Raw genomic sequence first — 20,903 nt, forward strand, 5'->3', positions numbered from 1 at the left:
AGGAGAAAGACCTGCACAGCGCTGTGGGCATCTGGGCAGTACATCAGGTATGTTTTATTCTGTTAATTGCTTGTCTTGCAGAATACTAATGATGGTCTCGATATTAAGATCATATCAGACTTGGTGCAGACGAGGACAAGCAGGACTAGTTAGATTCAGACTCGTTAGTATTTAATTTTGAATATCTGAATCCTGTTTAATAGCACCAGTTTGAATAAATTGAAATCTGTCTTGCAAAAACAATATTTCTATTACCATGCATTGACTGTCTATTTGAATGGAGTTGCAACAACTTTGCAATGACGGTTGCGACTCTCATGAAAATCGTGATACAATGTCACAGTCTTGATTGTAATGACTCATCTATGATTGGCAGGCTATGGCAACCGAGCTTGCAACCGTCATTTAAATGATCATGACAATGCTAACTCTATTATAGCAACATATTTAAAGACGCGCCCTGCATTTGGGCATTGAAACCCGTTGCAAGGGGTTGAAATCTAAATTAAGAATTTCTGACATGATAGTGTACATGTATCCTATGTGTTTGATTCGCTGGTGGCTACATCAGCTGTATGTCTTGATGGAACATATCTAGGCTCACCCATATATGTAATACACCCCCGTCGGCCCGCCCGTCTATGTATTATCCCCCACGTCGGCTGACCCGTCTATGTGATACATCCTATGTTGGCCCACCCGTCTATATAATACATCCTACATCAGCCCACCCGTCTATATAATTATACCCCACCTCAGCCCACCTGTCTATGTAATAAATATTTTATAGCACCCTCGGCCCACCGGTCTATTTGATATCTCTTTCGTCGGCCCACCCGTATATGTAATACATTCCACGTCGGCCCACCTGTATATGTAATACACCCTACGTCAGCCCACCCGTCTATGTAATATTCCCCTACCTCGGCCCACCCATATATGTAATACACCCACGTCGGCCCGCCTGTCTATATAACAATATTTGCCTTACATCTCTCTTCAGCCCAGCTGTCTATAATATCCTACTCTACATATTACCCAGATGGGCCCACCCATCTCCATGAATGATCATATTCCCCCGGCCCATCCGTCAACATTAAGCATATATATATCATTGGCATACATGGGCCCACCCGTCTCCATCGGAAATAATATGAGTCCTGGCCCATCCGTCATCATCGAGAATATACACAACATGGGCCCATGATCAGCTGGCCCGTCTCATACGGGATATTATGGAGGTCGGGTGGCCTGTATAATACGGAATTTGTCACTGAAGGGGCTCAGCACCAATGCCACAGGGAGATATAAGAGCTAAACAACTCTGACTCAGCGGTCACAGGTACATGTCAGTATTTGACTTCATGTCTGGATTCTATGGTGTCGAAGTCCCAGAAGAATCGCGACTGTTCACGGCATTTTACGTTGAGGGTCACAGATATTTTTGGTATAAATGAATGCCAATGGACCTGATGGGCACCCCATCAACATTCTCAGAGATGACAGCAACTAACCTGCACGATATATTAGCCGACAGTACAATGGAACTGTTCGTTGATGACGGAGGAACAGCAGCAGATATGTTTGATGGAATGATGGAGAGACTAACACAAATATTTAAAAGATGTTGCGAGTGCAAAATCTCTCTATCTCCCATGAAGTGTCGTTTGTTCATGACGGAGACTACGTTTGCAGGCACAAATGTAGGACCCAAAGGCGTGCAACTGGACCCAGCAAAACTAACCGCAGTCGTAAACTGGGAACAGCCATCAGACGCCCTAAACCTAGAATTGTTCTTAGGACTCACTAGCCATTTCAGAGACTTAATCCAGAACTACTTGAGGTGAGAAGGACCCTTACAAAACCTAGTCAAAGAAGCACCACTGATGGTCCCATATATGAAGAACACGTACAGACGAACCTTACACAACTTCAAGCTTCAAAGTCTATGGGCAGAACAACACACGAAAGCCTTTTTGGATCTTAAGGTGGCTTTAGTATCAAAACCCATATTGCAAGCACCGAAGTATGATGGTTCCAACTTCATAGTAACATCTGATGGCTGTGCTGAAGGTTTCGCAGTGGTGCTGTCCCAGAGAACGTGCACAAAGAACCCAGCAGGTAAATGGACGGAACATTGTATAAACAACAATACTGAGAGGAACAATTGAATGCTCCTGACTGTATCTATAAAATGTTGTAGGTCGTGCGTTGCCTAGTCTGCGTTACTTGATGGAGACAAGCACGTTTGACCCTAAAGGGAAGCGAGTGCAGCAAAGATCTAGAGGTACATGCTGAAGCGAGGCGCGAGAAAGCGCAGGTGCGCGCAAGGTACGAAGGCGCGGGAACGCGCGCGCGTGTGCGGAAATGAGAAAGAGTAAGCTTAAGTGAGGATAAGATGTAAGACAAGTGAAGAGAGGTGCAAAGTGCAGACAAATAGATTTCTACTATGTTCAGCTAGGTAAATAGTGGGTGGTACTCAAGTCAAAAGTAAAGTTGGGTGAAAAGTAAGTGGAAAACTTCCTCTCGTAGTATGTACTGCTGGCGCTTATATAGCACGCCTAAGCGCGGTCATGCAGAGCTGAAGCGCTACCGAATAGGTATGTAAAGATATATATAAGTAAGGGTCCATTATAAAAATAGAGGTGGAATGATATGCTAATAAAAGAAATGGAAATATACGCACTAGAGAATATGGTGGACAGTGGATGGATGCATCTGGATGGCTGGCGCTATAGGGCGCTCAAGCGCGGGAACGCGCGTGCACGGATACATCGCGAAGCACAGGAATGGTGCGCACATGGTGCGCGTTGCGCAGGAAAGTTGCGCCTCATATAGGGATAGCTGCGGGTAGCGCACGGAGTGACACTACAAATTCATGCTATGTACTCCTTGGTGGGAACTGCCATATCACGCCATGAGAGGCATGATTCTCTACAACGTCTCCATCCAATAGGATTCGCCTCAAAACGAACATCTTCAACAGAATGAAATTATAAACCTTTCCTATTAGAATTTGCCGCACTGAAATTTGCACTAGACAAATTTTCAGATATTATCTGGAGCTTCCCAGTAGAGGTTGAAACTGACTGCCAAGCGCTGAAGGACGTACTTATCAGTAACCGTCTGAATGTGGCCCATGCAAGATGGAGGGACGGAATACTGGCGCACAACATTGTAGACATGAGACACATACCAGGAAAACTCAATGTCATTGCTGATGGCCTTAGTCGTCGATGGGAAGGCCAACCTCGAGATATCGGATTGATCGACAGAAGCGAATGAACAGTCAGTGAGGACTGGGAGTCCAACTCAGGTTTGATTAATGATCTATTGCTATTATCTACTAACGTCGATGAATCTACAGCATCAAATCTCCAGACAAGATTTGCGAACGAACCGGTATTCCTGGAAGTTATCGAGGCAATGCTACAACTTGATCAAGGTAAAGAGGTCCACAACCGGAAATGTGCTGTAGAGATTCATGCCTCTCATGGTATGATATGGCACTTTTCACTAAGGAGTTCATTACATGAACTTGCAGCATCATTCTGTGTGCTGTCCGCAGCTATCCCTATATGAGGCGCAGCTTTCCCGCTGAAGGTACAACAATTCAGATGGTGAGTCTGAACAATATGTTGGGTCTTGCAGAACCTAGCTGCTATTTGACCCTAAAGGGTTTCTGGACTATGCTTAAGGCTCAGAGGAGAGGAAATATCATAGAAAACTGCTGAGCACTCAGACTCATACTGGTAACTGGTGAAAAGATTGCTTGCTTATGTAAGCTACAAAAGTGCCAACATAAGGTAAGGTAAAAACAGTCTCTACAAGCCCAGCCAGAAATGAATCCCTACACCGCGCAACGCGCACCATTACCGTGCTTCGCGATGTATATGCGCGCACACTTTCCTGCAGTTGAGTGCCCTATAGCGCCAGCCATCCAGAAGCATCCATTCACTGTCCACCAAGCCCTCTAGTGCATTTATTTCCATTTCTCTTATTAGCATATTGTTCCACCTTTATTTTTATCATGGACTCTCACTCATATATATCTTTACATACCTTACTCGGTAGTGCTTCGGCTCCGCATGACAGCGCTTAGGCATGCTATATAAGCGCCAGCAGTACATACTATGAGGCACCTTAGCTCACCTTACTTCATCTCTCACTTTACCTAGCACTTACTACCTAGAAAGTTGCAGTAGAACTCTATCTGTTTACACCTTGCACTCTCATCTCTTATCTTGCATTATAACATCACTTAAGCTTAGTCTCTCTCATTTCCACATATCTGCGCACACTTTCCTGCACTTTGTGCAGCATGTGTGTGCATTCCCACGCCTTCGTGCCTTGCGCGCACCTGTGCGCTTTCTCGTGCTTCGCTTCAGCACCTACTTCTAGATCCTTGCTGCACTTGCTTCCCCTTTAGGGTCGAACACACTTGTTGTCACAAGTATAGCAGACTAGGCAACATGCGACCCTACAACATTTACAGATACAGCCAGGAGCCTCATTCGCGCCTCGCAGTATTATTTGTTTCTACAGTGCAAGGCACCAAGCCTCACAGTACCTAATACAAGATGGGAAATTATGGCAATTGCGCGGAGGGACTGCAGTATGAGCACAAACCAAGGTAGAGTGTGTCATGAGAGAGGAAGCAAGGGAGCTGGCAGTAAAACAACATGCAGAAGGAGGTCATTGGGGATGGGACACTATCAAAATCGCACTAACTGATCGTATTTATAGCCCAAGACTTGACATATCTATCATGGCAGCTATCAGCAACTGCAGCAAGTGCAAAAACTTTGGTACGCCCCACCTTCATTCATTGTTAGAACCGATAACACGGTGACATTCATTTGAACTGCTAGTAGGAGACTATCTCACCTTGCTGAAAGCTCGAGGATACAATACTCTAGGAGTATATCTGGACACGTTCTCTCAGCACATTTGGGCATTCAAGTATAAGTCAACAGGTACTGCAAAAATGACAGTGAACAGCCTCTCAGCAGATCTTTCAGAATTTCACAGCATCAGAAACCTTCATGTCCGATGGAGGCAAACATTTCAACAATGCTGTAGTTCAGGACTTCTGCGCTAAATGGAATTGTAAAACTCATGCTGTAGCCGCATACTCACCTTGGATCAATGGATTAGTAAAGGGTACAAACAAGATACTGCTACATGTCCTCAAGTGATTGTGCGCCCCAAGCCTCAGAGAAGATGAGCACGAAGGACTATCATGGAACAAACTCCTGCTGAATTGGCCAGATCACTTGGATGACATGATCATGGCACTCAACCACAGAATACTGCCAGCACTCAAATTCTCACTGAGAGAACTGCTACTCAGACAAGTTGTCAATATGCCATGCACAGACCTCAGTAATTGCACATCAATGATACGCACAGCAGACATCGCTACCCACATGGCATATGTGGCGCAGCAACAACTAGATGGCTATGATGCAGCCATGCAACACGCAATTAAAAGGAAAACCGCATTCGATAAGCGAGTCCTCAAATGAAGCCCAGGTGAGGTTATATTCTATACAGGACAATTGGTTCAGTTCTACTGCAGCAGTTTAGACTACATGTTTGAAGCCAAACAGAAATTATTACTGAAATGGTCGCCACCTCACCAAATCACAGTGTGAATATACAATTTGTACGAACTTGAAACACTGCAAGGAGAGAGGGTCACAGGAGAGTATCACGCCAGGCAACTACGCACGTTTATACCAAGAAAAGACACCAAGTTAGCTGAAGAACAAAGAGTGTTCGAAGAAGAATTAGCAAGACACAAACTGGAGGATCAAAGAGAAGAAGCGCACCTAGAGGAAGTAACAGAAGAGGAATACAGCATGGAGGAGGGAGAAGAACGAGAAGAAGATGTCGATGAGGATGAAGAAAGAGAGGAAGAAGCTGATGAAGGCAATGAGGATGCCGCCGGGGTTTTTTCAAGGGAGGCACATGGAGTAGGGCACCCCCTAGCAAGGGGTGAGCAAGGCAGAGGGTTAGCAGGGCAAGTAGAGTCTGAGAGAGGCCGAGAGCAGGAGTCAGGCTAGCTTAGTCAGCACATAGACTTAGCAGGGTGCAGTTCGTAGTCTCACACTATCACATCCAGGAGGTCACCTTGACTCTACACACTAGCAGGAGTTGCCACTCCATCATGATTCTTTGACAAGTTTCAGCTGGTCCCACATCTCTTTAGCTGTATTGGCTCCAGTAAGGTGCACCATCTGTGCATCACTCACTAACAGCACAATTATTGTCTGTGCCTTCTGATCATCCACTTCCCATTTAGCTATGGTGGCCTTCTTTTCATCCGGTACAGGGTCTGGGCTCTTCTCCGGTTTAAGGTTCATACTATCCACATGCCCTTCATATCCCTTATCTTCTAAGATGGCTAAGACTTTAGTCTTCCAGGGAATCCAGTTTTCTTCGCCGAGATGTTCAATCTGATACAGCGATGATACAGAGTGTTGAGTATCAGTCATTTTGATTAGATCTCTTTTGTTATTAACAATAATGATTTTATTTGCTCATGGCAGGGCTCATAACCTATTGGGAATTAAGCCACGAGTGTTTTATTGAAGGGCGCAGTGATTTAATAGTAGCCTATTTTTTTTAGGAGTACACGCTGTTATTATTTACATCAGAGATCTTAATACATTTTATATGTTGCGAAAACATCGAATCTCCGCTACCTACTTCAATGCACGGATCACCAACGTCATCCAATTGCTTACTTAAACTTAAGTTTACAACAAGCTGGCTTGAGCTGCTGGCCACAGCTAAATTGGCTGAGCTGAGCCCTTGAATATGTAAGCTGTACCTATGTAATGGCTTGGCATCTGTGGTTCCCACGTACCTGATCTAATTAGACTTGACAGTTGGGCCTGATGGCGGGTCTAATTAGAGTCATTTACAGCTGTATGCACCCAAATGAATAAATAGTCGATAAAGGAGGGTCTTATAAGTGCTACTGAAGCCTCTTAGGTGGTGTAGGTATGTATGGGGGTCTCGGCTATATCCGTTCCCGCCTCGGCTGTTGTACCTGTGTACCTCAGAATTAATATTAGACAGTGTGACTATATTTGGATGCCGGCAGCCCCCGGATAATTGTAACCGAGCCACGTCAGCGCCCAAACCTTTGTGCTCGCTGTGCACGACAGCGAGCTCGTCTATCTCGCCAACGGTATTATGGATTTGGGGCAGGCCTTGACAGGTATGTAGTATACAAGTACATATGACATCTTAAGGCTCTTATATGGCCCAAATGTAGTGTATCTTACGCTAAAACAATCAAATGTCTGTAGTCACCTGCAAAATGTCTTTGAGAATGCGAGCGTGCTCTTCACCATCAACCTCAGTGTCCTCTTCTTCCTCAAGGTCCTCCATCAAGTCATCCTCACCTTCCTGTGGCATGGAGAGGCCATCATGAATGAGCTTGGAGGGAATGCACACAGTGGGGATGCTGGCGCTGGCGCCAGGTCCTTGTTCAATGCTCATGCCTGGGATGATGCTCCCCATAAAGCCTTTCAGCATGCTTATCTCATGCAGGTGGTGGAGATGATGTCCAGTGAACCTCGCACGAACCTTGCGATACAAACTCACTTGATGAGCGAGTGCAGGATGCAGAGGTTTAAGTTGCATTTCGCACTCGAGTAAGTACTTGCTCTCATTGTGCAAGTATGTAGCTACTCATCTAATTTCCACGTTGAGATGCTGGATCTCCTCCTGCGCACAGCACATCTTAAAGTAGGTGTCCATGGTGAGGCAGCCTGTTGGAGTTGCCCAAGGATGCTGTGATACATCCTGACGTGCATCACGGAGGAGGTCAAAGTCGGAGAGAAAGGCGTATTCGACTACCTCTTCCCACGTGAGAGATGGACATGGGGGAGAGAGTGATCGTGTGGCAGCATTGTAGTGGTCGAGGGCTGTATGGATGGCCGCTGATCGAGCCTGTAGGGCCTTTCCAATGTGTTTTCATAGTTTATACCCTGAAAAGCGGTCATGAGCCAAGAGCATCTATATAGAAGTAGTGCGTCAAGGTACCTGTGCCCGCTCGATTCATTTTCGACAGCTCAAAGATTTGAGCAACAACTAAACCCTCTAAGTGATCGAGTGCATGCTGAAACTTGTGATTAGCCACAAGACACCCTGTATCCCTCCACTCCTGGTCTTCGGGTACCCATCGACGACTGATGTCAAGCTTTCCCTCGAGTTCCTGGACCATCTTCAAGTCCTTCTTGTAGTTTTCGATTGCGTGTTGTCGTGCAGTCTCGATCCTAGCAGTGGACCCAACATCACGAGCTCCGAATGCACATGGTACTTGGTGTTGAAACAGACCATGCCGCACTTGCAGCGTTGAGCTCCATCCTAGTTGAATCCCATTAGTATAGACCAAGTAATCAAATACATTAACATACTTGCTAGCAGACAAATTTACCAACTTCTGCCATATTCCATTTGGAGGGTCTCGTGTTTGGGCTCATGACTCAGTGACAGCAGATAATTGCGCTCTTCGTCCAACCAAACATCAAAGACACTTTCGTCCATCACGCCAAGTTCATGCATGAGTTTGGGCAAAGTCTGCTGACCATCATGGAGGATGCCAAGAGCCTGCTTGTAGTTATTGTAGAGAAAGGTTGCTAGAGATTCGTGTTTAAGATTAGCACTTCTGCGGGTGAAGAAATTTAAATTGCTTACTAAGGTTTGCATATATTTCGAATTTGTCATTGTGCTGAAAATAATGCGTGATCGTCTGACAGCAGTGGAAGGCACTCGCGTATTGCACAGAGGAAGCGAGTGCGTTTGATTTTGAGAAAGTTCGCTCACAACCCTCGAGGTCTTCGAGTCTGAGGCCTTTGACATATGTGGCGAGGCGGTCGAGTTGACAGAGCCATCAGTGAGCATGTCCATGGAAGGTGCCAATGAGGGATGTGTAGTTGAGTTCACGAGCACATTGTCCTAAGATGCTGTGATGGAGGGTGGTTTTGAACCGGCATCCAATATCATAGCCGCTGCCCAAGTCCCTCCCAAAGACATCTAAGAGCTTGGAGAGGATGGCTAGAGGATATTTCACCCTAGAGGTAGAATCAGCGAGTGAAGAACGAATACACCAAAAACAACTTACTGTTCACCACTCCAAATCATGTCTACTATGAGGAGGGAAAAGCCATGACGACAGACAGCCAAAAAAATACCGGACTCGTTGAAGACGCCCCACATCCTCTTTGTCTTGTCGTCCCGCATGTTTTTCCATTGTCCAATACAAGGATTGTCCTAATGAGAATTTGAGCAATGAACAAAAAAAATGGAAAGCAGGACTCACCTCATCGTTGCCTCCCAGCATATCCATCGATAAATCATTAGATCTGAATGACTCAACAAACTCCCTGGACAAGTAACGGTCACCGTGAACACATTGCATGGTGGGTAGATCAGAGGAGCGCTGCATTACCCTGCTTTCCATGCCATCCAAGTTGTCCAAATCTGAATCGTGTGACAACCTTTTCAATACTCGCTTGAGGGAATCATTACCATCCATAGTGAAAAGAATTTTGAATTTTAATGAATCTTCATCTTGAAGAGTGTATATGCATGCTGGACAGCAATGCTTTAAACACCAGTTGGGGTCCTGTCGCCCAATTGCTTTGTGGAGTAGAGTATCGACGTTGGTGAGAATCTGAAGGTATACATCGAGCGCTATTGAAAATTGCTGTGAGAGGTACAAGTAAAATTGAACCTAAGATGAAACAATGTTAGAACTTAGAACAATTGAAGTGTAATTATAGAACTTACCCCTTGCAAGTTGCACATCATCTTTACATACGCCTGAATCAAAAAATGAGGGTTGCATTGATGGGCAATGCAGTAAAAGTTGAGAGACTCTATAGTCACGCCTGTAGATGGACTGATTGGGGAGCAGGGTACGATTCCTTGACAAATGAGTGCTGAAGCTATGAAGAAGTCAGTAGTGAGTATTGTTAAAGGAACCTTCTCAGTGTCTATGTATATGTCAGCATCAGAGAAGTATGGTATCGTGACGTCATTCAAATTCACACTCACAGAACATGTCCACGACCTTGATTGTAATCGCTCCAGCATTGATATCTGGTATGGTTCCTTGACGGGCAGCAGCAGCGCAGTGTGAAAAGAAGCCTTGGCCACCAGTAGCTCTATTGACTAGGTGCCAGTCAAGGTATGCGCGTATTAATGCTGGCATTTGGTTGTCAAATGCCTCGGTATGGCATCGTGTTCTATCGCACCTTGTCCTGTAGTCCAGGTGTCGTGCCCAGGAGGACCTTCAAGTGTTTCTGGTGAGTTCTAAACAACTGCTTGAGATATGCATGTGACTTACACATTCCAGAAATCACCCATCATCTCTCTCTTAAGTTCATAGAACTCACCGCCAGCATGACTGATATCAACTGGCTCGGATCCATCCAGGATGCTAGAGCTGAAATCACCATTGTCATCAAAATGGTCATCTCAATTATGTTCCTGCAGCGCCTCAAGAGCACGTTTTTCCTCCAGTGTCGTTGCTTCCCAGAGTGAGGTGAGTTCAATTCTACTGATGAAATGTACCTTGCATGCGAGACTTTTTGCGGAGGTGTACTTCTGCTGCATGCGCTGCTATCTGTCTTGGTCCCAGTGACTCCCACACTGGACGTAGTCCATGGTTTGGGTCTCGGTGCAATATTACATGCTTGATTTTCAGGGAGGTGAGTCCTGTCCGATTTTTTGGATGTTTGCTTACATGTCCTTGTGCCATAGATATATTTTTCATATTTTTAAAGTAAGGATACCCATAATAATCATGTACTATGCACGTGATTCCATTCGTTGCTCAACCTTGGGATCTGATCTGAATTCTAGCCTACTATATCAGTTGCACAATGAGCAACAATGGTACTGCTACCACACGAGGTGTGTTTAAACCCCCCTCCTTTGCTTTATGATGACTAATATTCTCAGATTCTGCTGCTCCGCAGAATCGCCAGCACATCAAGACCGTAACTCGCACATGGACCAGCTGTACTGTGTGGTCTCATTCTGACCGAACCATCACACACACCAAGACAACATTTGATGTGATGGAGACTGAGACTGTGAAGGAGAGAATTCGCACTGTTGACTCTGACACCACCCAGACAATAACCAGGCCTGTGAGTACTATTATCTAGTCATTCTAACTCTGCACTGAATCTCACACATCGGCAGTCAAACCTCCCCATCTTGAACACCACAATAGAGACTCCACAAGGATCGGCTCCCTCCCTAACCGAATCAACACAGTCCTCGGCCTCCAGTACTCAACACCTCGAAGTCGAAACATTTCCTTCTTCCCTGAGTTCCCCAACTCAGACAAGTTCAAGCAATGAACTATGGGCCCAAGTCGAAGATCTGTCTGAATATTTGGATGGCATCAGTTTGAGTCAAGATGAGTAGAGGAGGGCATGTAGAATACAATACTACGTTTTGAATACTGTTTGTACCTCTGAAGGATCTATGGTGTAGCCGTCAATGCATTACGATAATTCTATGCCTGCAAGCTGTATTCTATTGTAAATGTCACCTACGCATTACAAAAATATAATTTGATGTTGCATCTCTCGTCTCGCATACTGGCTGATGATAAAGATCAAAATAACGCTAAGTGATACTCATTCGATTCATATCATGCTGTATCCAAATACTTGCTTTGAGTTTCTGTCCCGAAGTGTGGCTGAATTTCGTTTCAAAATAACACATTTTAAATACTCGCAACTTTCGTGTGACGAGAAACTTGTTCTGTTCATCTCTCTTCAACAAACACAACCACCATACATCATGAGTCCCAAGTATGAAACTGCAGAGGAGCGTCGTGAGGCTCGACTAAAATCAAAGGAGAGCTACGCATGGTAAATTGCTCTCAATTCTTCTCGCCTCACCAGCCTAATACAAATACACTTCTAGTCACCGAGTTCAAGAACAAGTCAAGTCTTGCACACGATGGCAATGCTGTAGAGGAGTAGCTGTGGTAAGTTCTCACTCAACATTCATGTGCATGTCACCAGTAATGCCTGCACTTAGGATACTCAAAGCCTTCTTCAGCGTCTCAATAACTTATGGTTCAGTTTAGGCTACTGCAGCAGTACTTTCCAACATGAATTCTTGGAAGTGTTGGGCTGTCAATCATGAATGAGGTAGACCAAGAGGGTTGGGGTTCAGTCAAGCCGGGATGCGAGGCAGGCCTTGCAGAGGCGAAGCATGTGCTTCAACAAGCACACGACTTGCGCACTGAGGCCCGTGATATTGAGGGGCCTCTCACAGATCAATTGCAGGAGGGAATCGCATCTATTGTAGATGCAGTAGATTTGCATGTTCATGCATGGGAGGAGTTGTTGTCAATGATGGAATTAGGAGTCGATACGTACTTTGATGCCCTTTGCTATGGTTCACTGATCTGGCAAAGAACCACATAATGCACATTCAGTAGACAATAGCATTATTTCACACCCAAAGAACATCAATAAAAGAAATTTATAGCACAAGCGACCAATAATCAGTCAAAGACATAGATACTGAGGATACAGTATGGTGTCAGTGACTCGGTGTCATTCGTCATTCAAATGAAAAGTAGCTACCTTCTAAGTTTTTGTGAGTGACTTGGTGTCGTTTAAGTTGAAAGTACATACCTTACAAGTTTTTATGAGTGATTCAGTGTCATTCAAGTTGAGAGTACATACCTTCTAAGTTTTTGTGAGTGATTTGGTGTCATTTCAAGTTGAAAGTGTGTACCTTCCATTGTGAGTGACTTGGTGAAGGTAACAACAAGGGAGCCGGCCTTGGAAATGCGCAGCAGAAAGCCTAAGTTGGATGGACTTGGATATAGGATGGTGCGCAACAAGGGAACCGGCCTTGGAAATGCACAGCAGAAAGCCTAAGTTGGATGGACTTAGATATAAGATGGTGTGCAGGAAGCAGAAGTTAGTGTGTACCTTCCATTGTGAGTGACTTGGTGTTGCTCGAGTTGAAGGTAACAACAAGGGAATCAGCCTTGGAACGCACAGCAGAAAAGCCTAAGTTAGTTTGGATGGACTTGGACATAGGATGGTGCAAAGCACATTGATTCGGAAGTTAGTTTCCACAGTTCAGCGTGTACCGCCAGCACAGAACCAAACTCACAGTTCATTTCATTATGTAAAGTGTTTGGCTGAAATACTGAAGTACTACTTGCGAGTAAGTGAAGCACATGTGAACCTCATGTCAATGCTTATAGTTCATGGTTAGTTGGTTTGTACATCTCTCGTCTACCCATAATGTGGAGTTAGTGGAGTTTGGTGATTGGTTTCGCTGCCAGGACCGTGTGGATGTCTTTCGACTAACGAGCGCTAGACACACGCCAGTGACGCCACAAGTTGACTATGACTTGGTCCATGTGAGATTCTACGCTACACTGACATTCGAGGTGCTATTGCTAACTGTGGCCTAGTTCTGCATCAGTGATGATTATCTCTGCTCAAATACACCCATAATTCTTTCAATGAGGTTTTGCTGGCCACTGTGAGTCAATGTAGTCTAGAGATTCTTCTCATCCACTGATGTAAAGAATTTAGCGCACAACAGTCCCTCGTTGTCGCATTGGTATGTGCCTCATTTCATTAAAACTTAAATGATTAGTTTATCTTTCGGTATGGTTACTTTCCAGTGCATGTCCTTGAGTGCAAGCCATCTGGACATCGCCTTCTCAGGGGGAGTTGATGCGCACATGATTCAGATACCTTCAACGCCTCAGGACGACGGTTAATATTTTTAATTTATTTTCATCATAAAATTAATGTGATTCAGAGTGTCAGCGTAATTTTTTTCATCGCTCGGCCGTGGGTTTTCCTGTGCAGCCAGTGTGATATCTCTATACTATGGACGACTTGAACTTTGTATTTCCTGACCCACCTGGTCATCTGTCCGGCTTAGATGACAGTAACCAGAGTTGTCCACTGAGTAAGTAGATTGACTTGCATACAATTTTAATACTCACTCATATTAGACTTGTACAAGACTCCTGGACGTGGACACCAAGTGCCGTCATACCCTCAGTTCTACCCAATGGATCACTCAGCCAACGTGATCCCACCAGCTATGCATGGTTCACAGCTTGACCCAAATCTTGCCTACTTGCAAAATCTATTCAATAACATTGATCCCTATATGTTCGCTTCCTTGTCAGACCCAGCCTTTTACCCCCCACTGCCCTCCCTACATCACTTCCTAGAACAACGTGATACTGAAGATACTTCTATGTTCCAAAACTCGGTCATCCAACACGACACCCCCAGCATGCCCAGTCTCCACAGCATGCACAATGAGTCTGCAAGTGATGATTCACTGTCCAACAGTGAGGACAGAACCCACCATTCATCCACTCACCAGAATCTTCTGGACGCACATGACATCCCTCCAGACATCCCTCCTGTCTCACGTAATGAATCGACATCCAACACCGACAATCGTCATGAGACGACCCAGGACACTGGCACCATTGTGCGAGGATGTGCCAGCGAAATGGTTCCTGAAGCCAATAATTTGTTGTGGGCTGCAAGGAACCCTAGCAGACCAGTGCTGGTTCCTCGAGCACCTCTCAATGTGATGCAGAAGGGACATTCTAATGTGCAGAGAGCATCGCGTAAGATTTCGGCTCAGCAACGCAAGGAGGCGGAAGATGCCCTGCACATGGCCATTCAAAAAGCTCTCTCTGAGCATGAGGAAAAGACTAACCATCTTGCTATCGAACATGGTATCACCGTGGAGAAGGTGAAGAAGCTTATGGGAGGCGAAAGGCACTACAAAGGCAATCAAAATGCACAACTTGCTAATGCTCTGGTACACGCAAAAGCTCAGGAAGTAAATGCAGGTGAGTCATTTCAATTTTCAGGCGTCATCATGTATTCTGATTGAAGCAACAGATCAACCGCGCTGCACCAAGTACTCACTTAACAAAATCTGTGAGATGGTCAAGGACGATGAAGATATGCAAAACTTGAACCATGTGGATCGGCGAGAATATATTCAAAAGCTCAATGAGCATCGTGTACTCCAGCATATGAGTATTCATGCAACTAACACTGTGGCAGCACACAATGTTCAGTCTACTTTGGACACCATTTTCAAGATGGTAGGTCTTATATTGTGTGACAATGGACATCTAACTAATGAACGTATAGCTTGATAATCTTGCTGTCCGAACAGGAATCTATGCATGCCTCTTCGCCTCATGTGGACATGTGTATGACACTGCAGAGGCAACATGGTTCAGAACTGACAACATCATGGACTTCTGGGAGGATGTTGTCCAAATGGAGGCTGACGAAATCACACAAAAATTAGAACAATGGGCATGCATGACTGGTCGGAGTGAGTCTCGTCTCACATCTATATATATATTTACTGACTTTTACATGCCAGGCCTCGATGAACGCGAGACCGTGCAAAACATGCAATGTGTTTGCACTCGACTCCTCAATTCAGGTCTAAGTAATTTTTTAAAAATATCACACTGATGCCATTACTGACTGGCGTATTTTAAGGGACTATAGTAAAGCGACGGGACATCCATATCAACTATACCAACTTTGATACCGCCATCAAGGAGAAGCTTGGCATCAATCTAAGGGGTTGGCCTGAGGACATGGCATTTCAATCCCCCACCAGTATCAATGATCTCAATGCCCTCCTGAAGCTCCGGAATTCGTTGAAGGACAGCTCTTGCCGTTGGTTCCACATGTCACCGCATCAACGAGAGGAGTACAACCTGCAGCTCACTGCATGCCGCAAGAAAGGAGAAGTCATTGGCAAGCCTTGGAAGAAGTGTTCTGATGCTGGAGTACCCCGTAAATGCAAGGGAAAGGAGAACAAATGCCAGAGCAAGCGTGTACGAGGTTCTGGGTCATCCGTGCAGGCCCCGAAGAGTGCAGAGTTTGTAGACTCATCTGACGAGGAGTACACCAGTGAGGATGAAGCTTAGTTGTCTTTTTTGTATGGCTTTAGTACCATCATGTCCCTTAGTATACATTATATTGATTACAATTCGCATTGACTAACTATATATGAAAATACAGCTGAAATCCGTACATACTTTAGCGAGATAGATGAGCTGGCTGTCGTGCACAGCGAGCACAAAGGTTTGGGCACTGATGTGGCTCGGTTACAATTATCCGGGGGCTGCCGGCATCCAAATATAGTCATGCTGTCTAATATTAGTTCTGAGGTATGCGGGTACAACGGCTGAGGCAGGAACAGATATAGCCGAGGCCCCCATACATACCTACACCACCTAAGAGGCTTCAGTAGCACTTATAAGACCCTCCTTTATCGACTATTTATTCATTTGGGTGCGTACAGCTGTAAATGACTCTAATTAGACCCACCATCAGGCCCAGCTGTCAAGTCTAATTAGATCAGGTATGTGGGAACCACAGGTGTGGCTTGGCCAGCCGCATTTCAGTTTCAGCTAAAGCCAGGCTTCAAGCCAGTGCCACACACCTGATGTTCCCACGTACACAAGCTAATTAGACATGACAGCTGGGCATGATGGCAGGTCTTATTCGACTGGCAATTAGCTGTAGCCACCCAAATGAATAATTACTCAATAATTCAAAGCCTTTGAGTGTAGCAAATACTTACTGCTAGCGTAGGGGGGTAGTATAGAGCCTCGGCATCTTCGGCAACTTGCTCCCGGTGTGCCTGGGAGTTATTTTAATGTATCCGTCCATTAATAGAAATACCGCCGGCAGCCAAAGAGCCATGTCACCACCAAGCTCGAGTATCTTGCCACCATATCCATCAATTGGAGCCAGGCTTTTTTTGAACAGGTAGAGAATGAACATATGAACTAGTATTGGGTCACATGTGGGCCTTATGTGTGCTACATTAATGTGAATTAAACAACTAAACCTCCTCCTCACTTGTGTCCTCGTCAGTCGTGTCTATGTATTCTACGCTCTTTGGAGCCTGCATGGATGAGCCTGCAGCTCGTACTCGCTTTCTCAGAGGTGCGTTCTCCTTTCCCTTGCGCTTGCATGGCACACCAGCATCAGTGCGCTTCTTGCATGGCTTGCCAATAACTTCTCCTTTCTTTCGGCATGCTGCAAGTTCGGCAGCATAGTCCTCCCATTGACGTGGGGACATATGATACCAGCAGGCACGATCCATCCTTCAGCGCATCATGGACCTTCAATAAGGCCTTGAGGTCATTTATACTGGTGGGGGACTGGAACGGCACACCCTCAGGCCAGCCCTTGAGATCAATTGCGAGTTTATCCTTCATGGCAATATCAAAATTAGTGTAGTTGATGCAAATGTCACGCCACTTAGCAATAGTCCCTAAAATTGCAGTAGTTAGTGATTGTGCTGGTGTGACGGAGCAAAAAAAAGTACTTAGCCCAGAATTGAGGAGTCAGGTACAAACACGTTGCATATTCTGTACCGTCTCACGTTCGTCGAGGTCTAAGTGAATTAGAATATCTACAAACAAAAGAAAAAAACAGGAAAAACATACTTCGACCTGCCATACATGCCCATTGTTCCAATTTCCGCATGATTTCGTCAGCCTCTGTTTGAAGGACATCTTCTCAAAAGTCCATGACATTATCTGTGCCGAACCACAGTTGCCTGCATGGTATCGTACACATGTCCACGGGAGGCAAAGAGGCAGGTGTAGATTCCAGTTCGAAGGGCGAGACCATCAAGCTATAGAACAGTTAACTAACATTAAACAAAGTGCTGCATTGAACCCACCATCTTAAAGACATTATCTAACATCAGGCTGCTACAGTGTTTGTTGCGCAAATACTCATGTTCTGGAGGGCACGGTGTTCATTGAGTTTGGTGGTATATTCTTGCTGCTCCTCATGAACTAGGTTTTGCATACTCTTGTCCGCCTTGACTATTTCTCGAATCTCATCAAGTGAATACTTGGCGCCACGAGGACGATCTATTGTTTCATTAACATTGATACACACAAATGTCTCGAGGCACATGACTAACCTGCATTGACCTCTTGCGCTTTTGCATGTATCAACGCATTGGCGAGTTGCGTATTTTGACTCCCTTTTTTGTAGTACCTTTCACCTCCCATAAGCTTATTCACCTTGTCTTGAGTGACGCCATGTTCGGACGCGATGGCCTCGATCCTGTCATTTTGCCCAGCAAGTAGCCATTGGATGGCACCAGTGAGCGCGTCTTCAGTCCCCTTGCATTGTGCAGCTGAAATTTTTCGTGATGCTCTTTGTGCATTGGCTTGTGCTTTCTGCGCAGCGTTAAGAGGGGCTCGAGACATCAGAACAGGCTGATCTGGATTCCTAGCAGCCCATGATGAGTTGTTCGCGTCAGCAGGGACTTCTGATGTGCCAGTCTCCACATGAGAGTTGAGTGGTGCCTCCTCGTTGTTGTCCTGCTGTCCTGAGTGGTCTGAAATGATGTGTTAGTAATCTGAAGTGATGTGATGGAGACCCGCACCATTCAAATTCACCACTTCACGTCCAGCTGGTAGAGTAGCTTGTTGAGACGTGTTGATGGCACAGTTCGTGTCTAAAACTTCATGTCCAGTGGGTAGAGTGGTCTGTTGAGACGCATCCCACGATGCATTGACGGCGTGGGACGTGTCTGATGCGTTATTTTGAGGGGCAGGAGGTAGCAACGTGTCCCGCTGTAGAGACTCATGTGTCTCATGGTCTGATATGACACTTTTCACTAGGGAGTACATAGCACGAACTTGCAGCATCACTCTGTGTGCTATCCGCAGGTATTCCACTATGAGGCGCAGCTTTCTCGCGCACCATTCGCAATGTATATGCGCACGTGCTTTCCCACACTTCTGCGCCCTATAGCGCCAGCCATCCACTGTCCTCCAAGTCCTCTAGTGTGTATATTTCTATTTCTCTCATTTGCATATTGTTCCGTCTTTATTTTTATCATGGATTCTCACTCATATATATCTTTACATACCTACTCGGTAGCGCTTCGGCTCTGCATTACAGCGCTTAGGCACGCTATATAAGCGCCAGCAGTACATAGTACTACTTACTTTAAAACTGACTTTTCCTACCTTTCACTTTACTTTACTTTTACCTTCACCTCTCACTTTACCCAGTACTTACTACCTAGAAAGTCGCAATAGAACTCTATTCCTTTACATCTTGCACTCTCACATCTCTTGCATCATATTATCACTTAAGTCTAGTCTATCTATCATTTCCGCATACGCGCGCACACTTTCCCATGCTTCGCGCTAATATGCGCGCGTGTTCCCGCGCCTTGCGCGCACCTGCGCTTTCTCGTGCTTCGCTTCAGCGCGTACCTCTAGATCTTCGCTGTACTCGCTTCCCCTTTAGGGTCGAACGCGCTTGTCATCTCAAGCATAGCAGACTAGGCAACGCACGACCTTCAACATTTTTAGATACAGTTAGGAGCCTCATTAGTTCCTCTCAGTATCGTTGTTTCTACACCGTGTGTCGTGGCACTCATTAAGCAGATCGGACAGTGATGGGACAGACTGGTATAACAATGGGTCATCCCAATCGATTCTGCTATCGAATGACTGGGAATATGGGAAGGTTGCATGAAACGGATGTCTGGCCATCATGGAAGGGGATGGAGGGTAATCTGCGCTAGTGTTGCCATTCCCTAGGATGTATATTAGAATTTTTATAAGTCGAACAATGAATTTGGCTACTTACCTTGCACAGAGCCGCTACACTGGAAGTTGAAGTCAGGTGGGAACATAAAATTTGGCAAGTCCATTGTGCAAAGCTGAATTAAAAAATCAGTGAAAACAAGAGGGCAACGACTGTCAATGGAATCACAAAAATTAATTGCTTACCTTGACCAGATTCTAGGACCTGGAAGTCACGTGCTTGCGCACGGCGAAAGCATGTCAACAACATGTAAGAACTTTGGTCGGACAGAGGGACGGTGCTTTGAAAACTCACCTGTCATGGCAGAGCGGAGGGCACATAATTTGACACTTGCACAGCTCCTTTGAACATGCCTGCCAGTATGCAGAAAATGAGTGGGTACATGGACATGTCCAATATGATGAGTGGTATGCCAAACCTCAGCAACCCTCAGGTACGCATGAACATGATGCCTCAGCGTTTGGCGCAGGTATTGGCGCAAGATCGTGCCATCTTCCAGCAGAGCCACAGGACATCTCTCAAACCACCCCTCTTCATCCACTTCCATTTGCTCCACATCACTCCCATCATAACCTTGACTCTGGCCTGATGCTCTCACCATCCTCTCTACCAGGTGCTTCCTACGTACGGCGGCATGGGTGTTCCAAATGTTAATCCAAACCAACACTCCATGAATTTAAACGTGCACCTTAGCATCATGCCCGGGCCAATAAATGCCAGCAGCAACATCAACCCTCACATGAACCAGGCCTCGAATATCAACCCTGTGATGAACCCAACTCAGGCCCAGCAGAAGATCAAGAGAGGGGACTATACTACTGACGGTTTAACAAGACTGACTTACTAATTCGAACATTTGCTTCCGTGCGTACCAGCGGCAATGCCACCACATTGTCAATGTGGCTGTGCACAGTACTCCCATATTGAGAGTTGGAGGCAAGGCCGCCAGGGCAGTAATACTTAGCACTGCACATTGGATCGCTGGTCCTTGTGAATTGATTAAAATTTAATTTCATAGCGTGAGTTAACTGACCTTAGTGATACTCGAGCGAGCATTAAATATTGAGAGTTGGAGGTAAGGGCAGTAATACTTAGCACTGCACAACACCACCATTAAGTGGCTGTGCACAGTACTCTGGAGGAGTACTGTCCATGCACAGCCACAATGGTGGTGTTGTGCAGTGCTAAGTATTACTGCCCTTACCTCCAACTCTCAAT

General features: G+C 45.5%; 3 protein-coding genes across 3 annotated transcripts; 1 reads left to right on the forward strand and 2 right to left on the reverse strand.

Annotated features, from left to right (window-relative positions):
* Positions 1-6,998: 6,998 nt before the first annotated feature.
* On the reverse strand, positions 6,999-10,499 carry F5891DRAFT_977616 (uncharacterized protein; the record flags this gene model as incomplete). The annotated part of the gene is made up of 16 exons (XM_041376721.1): positions 6,999-7,060; positions 7,155-7,223; positions 7,365-7,541; positions 7,752-7,958; positions 8,062-8,294; positions 8,356-8,385; positions 8,456-8,657; positions 8,716-8,871; positions 8,971-9,092; positions 9,143-9,291; positions 9,341-9,754; positions 9,811-9,843; positions 10,078-10,194; positions 10,278-10,335; positions 10,370-10,398; positions 10,419-10,499. The coding sequence occupies 16 exons, from the start codon at positions 10,497-10,499 to the stop codon at positions 6,999-7,001; spliced, it is 2,139 nt and encodes a 712-aa protein (XP_041229068.1).
* A 4,057-nt stretch (positions 10,500-14,556) lies between these two features.
* On the forward strand, positions 14,557-16,015 carry F5891DRAFT_946951 (uncharacterized protein; the record flags this gene model as incomplete). The annotated part of the gene is made up of 5 exons (XM_041374704.1): positions 14,557-14,905; positions 14,958-15,166; positions 15,216-15,399; positions 15,457-15,525; positions 15,579-16,015. 5 exons carry the CDS (start codon positions 14,557-14,559, stop codon positions 16,013-16,015), a joined length of 1,248 nt encoding a protein of 415 aa, XP_041229069.1.
* Positions 16,016-16,559: 544 nt separating this feature from the next.
* On the reverse strand, positions 16,560-20,659 carry F5891DRAFT_977619 (uncharacterized protein; the record flags this gene model as incomplete). The annotated part of the gene is made up of 15 exons (XM_041376722.1): positions 16,560-16,610; positions 16,675-16,734; positions 16,776-16,882; positions 16,956-17,157; positions 17,222-17,373; positions 17,485-17,514; positions 17,549-17,602; positions 17,843-17,983; positions 18,037-18,459; positions 18,508-18,610; positions 19,728-19,746; positions 19,871-19,889; positions 19,980-20,305; positions 20,425-20,449; positions 20,530-20,659. The coding sequence occupies 15 exons, from the start codon at positions 20,657-20,659 to the stop codon at positions 16,560-16,562; spliced, it is 1,842 nt and encodes a 613-aa protein (XP_041229070.1).
* Between the last annotated feature and the right edge of the window lie 244 nt (positions 20,660-20,903).

Source organism: Suillus fuscotomentosus (assembly GCF_016647785.1).
Source record: "Suillus fuscotomentosus strain FC203 chromosome Unknown F5891scaffold_12, whole genome shotgun sequence".
NCBI lineage: Eukaryota > Fungi > Basidiomycota > Agaricomycetes > Boletales > Suillaceae > Suillus > Suillus fuscotomentosus.